General features: G+C 41.2%; 1 protein-coding gene across 1 annotated transcript; it reads right to left on the reverse strand.

Annotated features, from left to right (window-relative positions):
- Positions 1-3,524: 3,524 nt before the first annotated feature.
- Positions 3,525-5,145, reverse strand: dmrta2 (DMRT-like family A2). Its single transcript, XM_053430997.1, has 2 exons — positions 4,661-5,145; positions 3,525-4,395 (listed from the first exon to the last, which is right to left on the reverse strand). The coding sequence occupies exons 1-2, from the start codon at positions 5,143-5,145 to the stop codon at positions 3,525-3,527; spliced, it is 1,356 nt and encodes a 451-aa protein (XP_053286972.1).
- Between the last annotated feature and the right edge of the window lie 2,004 nt (positions 5,146-7,149).

Genomic DNA, 7,149 nt, shown 5'->3' on the forward strand with positions numbered 1-7,149 from the left:
CTCAATATAAACAACACAACTTCTGTGACTAACATCGACATGTTAATCATTCTAAACAACTTTTTTACTGTTATCAAATGAAGTTTCATTGATGAAGAGAATCTTATCATTTCTCGTATGGTGTGAGTTTGTAGTTCAGGAAACTAAGCACGAACCTTTCTTGATGTTTTGTGTTTTAAAACCATCATCATTCCATGTGAAACACTTTTGATGTTATCATTTTCAAGACATGTGACTGATTGCAAAGCAAGGCCTATGAGACGTGATTAAGAAAGATCTTGAAGTAAATATAGTATTATTATCATTCTTAATGTTATTATTATTATTATTATTATTATTATTATAGATGTCAGTCATAAAATAGCCGTAACGCATGTGCCATTTGTTGGACAAGACTGCCATCTGGCGGTGATGTCTGAGTTACACACAACAAAGTTACAGTGCAATGCATTGTGGTCCCATGTGCAGATGAACACATTCATGTCTGAGCTGTAAACACACTGAGGGAAAACTGACCTACAGTTTTACGCGGTGTGACGTGCAAGAGGAAGAGGAGGAAACGGAAACAGGAAATAAACACGCGCAGGAGGAAACACGTGACTTAAAAACTCATCCAGGTAAGAAGGTAATCACCGAGGCGGGAAGTACGGTAGAACTGGAAGTAAAGACAACGTAACACAAGAGAAAGGAAATGACTAAATAAAACAGGAAACAAGATCAAATCCAGAAATAATCTCAAAGGGACAAATTATAACTATTATAAATCCGTTTTTGTGCATTTGTCTTAATTATTTTCCATCCAATTCAACTGTATTTAATCTGGACCCTGAATCATAAATGTTTTATATATTTACACTAGAAGAATCTGATTGCTGTCTATATTCTAATCTATTCAGCCTAATGGTCCTGTCAACATACACAGAGGGACCTGGGAGTCTTTTATAATATTTAAGGCCTTCCACAATTTTGTTCATTGTAACACGCCGTTGTCTGTGTGTATATTTTAAAAGAGCTTCTGGTGACTAAAAAGCCAACGAACTTCATATTATTCATATTATAAACCTTCAACAGATCTTCCAAAAAAAATATAAACAGAGTGGAGAAACTGCAAACACGCATGGTTTTGTGCTCACTCAATATGTATACTGTATGTGTATTCAATTCAAAACGACAGGAGTTATCACAAAAAGAATATAAAGATTTTAAAAATCCAATACAAGCCATAACTAATGAGAAATCCTGTTTCCAACAACAGGCCTTAACTTAGTTTCTACTGCTGAACACCAGTGGAGAGCAAACTCTGACGTTTACCTTGTGACGTCACATCTTCCTCACAACAAATCAGCATTAAACAATTAACTGAATCTGGTCTTCGTGGTAACACTGAGAGGTACTGGCACATGTTGACCTGCAGGTGGCGTCATTGCTCTGTGCAGAGACTCAGCAGTTGAATGGAAGCAGAGGATTTCCTGAGAGAATGAAGAATGTGTCGGCAGAGGTTCAACATGGTGGATCGTTTGTTCAAGTCCCCTCAGATATTATAAATTAATATTAACACAATAATGTTATTTTAAATGTAATTGATGGAGGATTCACACTAAAGGATTCTTCTCTCTGTAAAAACTGTTTATGTTTTTCTCCATTATAACCTTTGTAACATCTGGATTTTTACAGGCTGTGCAGATTTTCACTGTTAAGATTATTATTCTTACCATTAGTTCTATATTCGTTATAAAAAATTGGCCTAATTTTAAATTCCCTCACCAATCGAATTGTCTTCTCTACTTCACATGCTTTACTGACTTCTTTGTGTTTTTTACAGGATTGTCATTGCAATTATAGTAATTGTATTTGATTTGTACATTTAACCACTTAATAAATAGGTTAGTTTATCTAATGTGATAATTAAGAGTTAATCTATTGCATATAATGTCAGAAACTGATGTACAAACCAGAAATGGTGCGCCCATCAGAGGGATGTGTTCTGCTGCATAGTGTAGACCTTTATACCCTTACACTAAAAGGTAAATATTATTCACGCCTGTCACTGTGTATCTGTAAATCAGGTTTATGTAACTTGAGGGGAAGAAGGAAAACAGAATTTTTCCCTGTGCCTGTCCAGCCTTAAAAATACATTTTGAAAGAACAATTAAGTCCATTCCGGAGTCAAATCCCACGAGGACCGTTCTTTTATGAAAGGTTTTAGAGCCAAGACAAACACACTTTGTGAAATCTGTAATGTGCTGCCTCACTGCAGCTTCATGTCATACGTGTGTGTGCGCGTGCGTGCATAGGCCTACAAGTTGATTTAGACTTTATTACCAAAAATTATAATATATCAGTACATTTTCTTTAAGTATATTTTGTCTATGGATTGTTTAGCTTCTATCTATCTATCTTTCTATATATCTATCTACCTGTCCATCTATCTATCTATCTATCTATCTGTCTATCTATCTGTCTATCGATCTATCTATATATCTGTCTATCTATCTGTCTATCGATCTATCTTCCAGCAGAAGGCCTCACTGGTTAGATTTGATGTGTTCATGTGTAAAAACCTGTCTAAGCTTCAAATATCTGACCCATCTGGAGGATTTTTAAATGTGTATATTTACTTAATTCAATTCCAGCATTTAATAACTATAGGCTTGAAGTTTTTCTTTAAAATAACATTTATTTCCAGCATATTCATACAATGTGACAGCACAGTTTGTAACTTCTGAAGAGGAACTGACTCCATCCAGCACGTTGTCACAAAATATCGGAGCTGACTAGAACAGATAAATGAAAAGTCAAATATAGCATATAGCATTTCATATTATCAAATGCAATATATAATACAGGCAGTTGGAAATGAACTAAAACAACAGAAGAAGGTGGGATAAGTGAAATAATACATAAGGAAAAAGGGATGGCATTTACATAACATTAGTTCAACTTTTACAGGGTTAACATCCGTAAACTACGTGTTTTAATAACTTAATTTTGTCCCATTTATTTGTCGGTGAGTGTCAGAGGAATGCCTATTTTCATTTTAATTTAGTGTGCTTTTAAACAATTCTAATAGCAATAATAGCCACTCTAATAAATCATTTATTGGTAACCTCAATTTATTTTCCTGCAGAACTGACAAATAAATCAGTGATAATAAAAGCATGTAAGTAGTTTCAGCCTTTTGTGCGTCTGGGTTTACTTTACATTTAATTCCCAGTTTTCATGATTTGTTTTGGAATGTATAAAATATCCTTTTCAGTTTCACATTAATTTTTATTGATGGCACAATGAGGCTTATAAATGGGGACTGTCATCCTATCTTTTAAAGTGTAACACATAAAATTATTTTTGAAGATTACACATGAGTGAATTTAGATTCTCCCCCTCTGACTACATGTCAGATAATCCCATCATGTACAGTTTGCCTGCAGCCAAACACACATCACAATTATTTTTTTTCGCCAGAACATTCAACACTTGTGGCTGCAAATACAACGGATCGTGTCTGTGTGGTCAGGCCGCCCGCCTCACTGTTTGTCCGGTGTGTTGTTGACCAAGGGCCCGTACAGGCCGCTGGCGTAGGCCTGCTCCTTGTGCAGCATTGTCCTGTCCCTGATCAGGTCGCTGAAGGCGTATTCCATCGGGGGTCTGAAGCCCAGAGTGGGCATCAGGCCGGTGGTGGAGTAGGGCGTCATGAAAGCCAGTCCGCGGCTGTGCGCAGAGTAGGCCAGCCGCAGCGGGTTCAGTCCCAGGTGGGTACCCAGAGGATAGGTGCTGGGGTCGGCGCCGAAATGCGGGGCGTTGGGCTGGAGAGGGGAGAACGCGGAGCGGTTACTCAGCGTCATGGCGCCGGGTAACAAGGGCCTCGTCGGGGCGGCTGTGGATGCGGAGGAGGGCGGCGGCTGCGCGCTTTGGAGCATCCTCTCGGCCGTCCACGTCTCCTCGGGCCCGACCTTGTTGGATCCCTGTGCGCCGCTGTTGTTGAGGATCTGCTCGATGGCCTGCACCACGTCTTTGCCGCAGCCCTGCAGCACGAGCTCCAGGACGCTGCGCTTGTGGCTGGGGAACACCCGGGTCAGGATGTCGATGGCGTTCATGTGCCGGGAGGCCGCGGAGGAAGGGGAGGGCTCCTGCTCGTCCTTGTCGGTCTCGGAGCCGGAATCGGAGCCCAGAGAACTCACGGACCCAGGAGTCTCCCCTCCGTCCTTCAGAGGCTTGGACACGGGTGAGCCGATGAAAGACTCGCTGTCTCCGTTCTCCGAACCTGAGCCTCCGTGCCGGCCGTCTGGAGAAGAGATGCCCGGGGCTGAGTCGCTCTCGGTGGATGCTGGTTTTCCCAGGGACTGCTGCGGAGTGGCGGAGTGATGGCTCTTTGCAAACAGCTCATACTTCTGGATACTGGAGTCTGACGACACAAATCACAGCTGATTAGATGAATGTTACCACAACATTACATACAACACTGTTATTAATGGTCCAGCCGTAGATGAGCGCGTTTAACCTAACTGCAATATACCTCTGACAGGTTCATTTAAACGGAGCATAATATTGACACCTTTATTATAGAAATAAATAACTAAGTTCAACTTCATTACTTTCGCCGCTCTCTTGCGCACGTGTTACTGTACATACAGACAACTGGCCTCGTCCTGTTTATCTACACCTGCTGCCCTCACCTGAGTCTCTCTCGCTGCTGACAGAACCGTACACCTCGTAGTTGGGCCGAGGTGGGATGATGCCGTTGGCGGCGGCCAGGGCGAGTCCCTCCGCGGTGCCGTAGAGCAGCTGCAGCTCCCGGGCCTCGTTCTCCTCCTGCGCCTGCTGCCGCCGCAGCGCCACCTGCGCCGCCATCACCCGCTGCCTCTCGGCGATCAGCGTGCACTTGGCGCACATGCAGTCCTTCCAGCGGCAGTAGCGCTTGTGGCCCTTCAGCGCGGACACGACGCCGTGGTTCCTGCAGCGGGCGCACTTCGGGGTGCGCGGGTACTTGTCCGAGGTGCGCAGGATCAGCTGAGGGCCGCGCATCAGGCTGCTGGCCATGGACACCGGGATGGAGCCTGCCGCTGCTGCCGCTGCTGCCGCGGCCGCCAGTCCCGGGTGGACCTGCGAGGCAGAGGAGACTGAGGGGTGCTCCGGTCTCAGATCCATGCCCGTGTTCCTCACTGGTGTTAACAAACTATGAAAAACAGAACTAGGTGGCTCTGAACTGTGTGCGTAAATTAAACGGATGTTGAGACGATCACATCTGCTCTGGGCTTCTCAGCATCTGCGGGCAACAGGTGAAGTCAACGATCCTCGTCTATACATAGATTTACCGCACAAGGTGAATATATAAATATAAATCTATCAGCGAAAGTCTGGCGTACACTGTCCGAGAGTCAGTGGCAGAAGCAGACTTTAAATCCGTGAAGCGCAGGAGCGAAGAGCAGCGACCGTTCCTCCGCGTGCGCAGCTCAGAGTGTCCGGGAGGAGCCGAGCTTGTTACTCGCTGCAGCCTGAGACACTAACTTCCTCCAGAGATCGTCAGTGGATACAGATCCCTCTCTCCCCCTCTCTATTGTTGCTCCTACGTTTTCATTAGACAAATTTGACAACAATGTGGCGTCTGTCATTGGCCAAAGGGGGAAGAAGCACTCTGATTGGCCTGCCTCTTTTTCTTTTTTTTTTCAACTGTGTCCACCTGAGTTCTTTTTCCAAATATCAAGTGTTAAGAATCTGAAGGGAGTTTCCCGGAAAGCTCTAATCGATGCAGTGTATTTCCAGAATAGACTAAGTTTAAATAGATTTTAAACAATAGCATATTATATTAATTCAATTTATGGAGGTAAATTCGATTCATCGTAGACTTGCATGTTGCCGTGCAGGACATTAAAAGGCCATAAAATGAACAAAACCCCGCATCATTTCTCAGTATTATTCTTCAGAAACAGTCTGTATCATTGTCAGGACATGACATCGTGTTAATTACAGACTCATGTTTCCCCCCAAAATAAAGATGGTGCGTGACTGTAGTGACGTCAGACGGGCGGGTAAGTAGCCATATTTATTTGATTGATTCGAGAAGAAGTTCATTTTACTCTGTGGGATAAACGGTCTATATTTGCAGCAGGTTAACTTCGGCACAATGATAGCGATGATGTTAAATGGTTCACATGGAGCGATACAGGAAAATAAGTGGAGATTAAATGTTTAGATTTATAAACATTTTATTATGTCGTCTGGGAATTTATTGGATATTTTAATATATGTTATTTGATGTCATATGTATGTTTCATGCAGCCTGTTACAAAGCACAATATGTTTTATCAGACATCGTTACACTTTGAAAACGAAATGAAAGAATGAAATCCTCTTGGTCGTTGTTCGGAGCCAAACTATAAACACCATTTCTTATGTGTCTTTATTTGATATTTTTTCAACTGTATTTATTTTTTGTCACATCAAGCTCAAAACTGCGATACACAAATATAAAATGATTTCAAATTATGATTATTTACTTTTTATTTCGATCGTTTCTGTGCTGAAAAAAAACCACAATTATTTTAATGATCTTAATTATTTTCCTCTCATCAGTCCAACGCTCCGCGTCGCTTTACGAGAAAATATGTTGATGCGCTTTTGTGCGTAATTATAAACGGCACGCTTACTTATTCAATTGATCACAGTTTTAAAATAATTTCAGAAACAGTAATCGTTATTTTGAAATCTGTATTATTTTTATTTAGAAGAACATTTAGAAATTATTATTCTTATTTCAACGTGTTTTCTTTATCGAGCTTAAAGCAAAGGCTACATAACCAATAGATAGATATATGGAAAAAATAGAACATTTGAATTAAGCAATTCAATTACTACAATTAATAAAATTAATACAAATATGTTTTAAGATAGGCACAGTTTGATTAATTAAACAGACTGTAATTAATCACCTTTAATAGAAAATAATAATAATAATATAGATATAATAATCATATTTATATGTAGCCTACTGAATACACTTATAGGACGTGTTTGGGCTCCAGGTTCTTCTTCATTCTAAATTTGACCTTTATTTATTTATAATTGTATTAGACATAGAGGAAACCACAGGATTTAATGGTCAGTATCCGCAGTAAATCCTCTCAGTAAACTGAACTGATCGGAGGTGACTCG

This window comes from Pleuronectes platessa, chromosome 9 (assembly GCF_947347685.1).
Source record: "Pleuronectes platessa chromosome 9, fPlePla1.1, whole genome shotgun sequence".
Taxonomy (NCBI): domain Eukaryota; kingdom Metazoa; phylum Chordata; class Actinopteri; order Pleuronectiformes; family Pleuronectidae; genus Pleuronectes; species Pleuronectes platessa.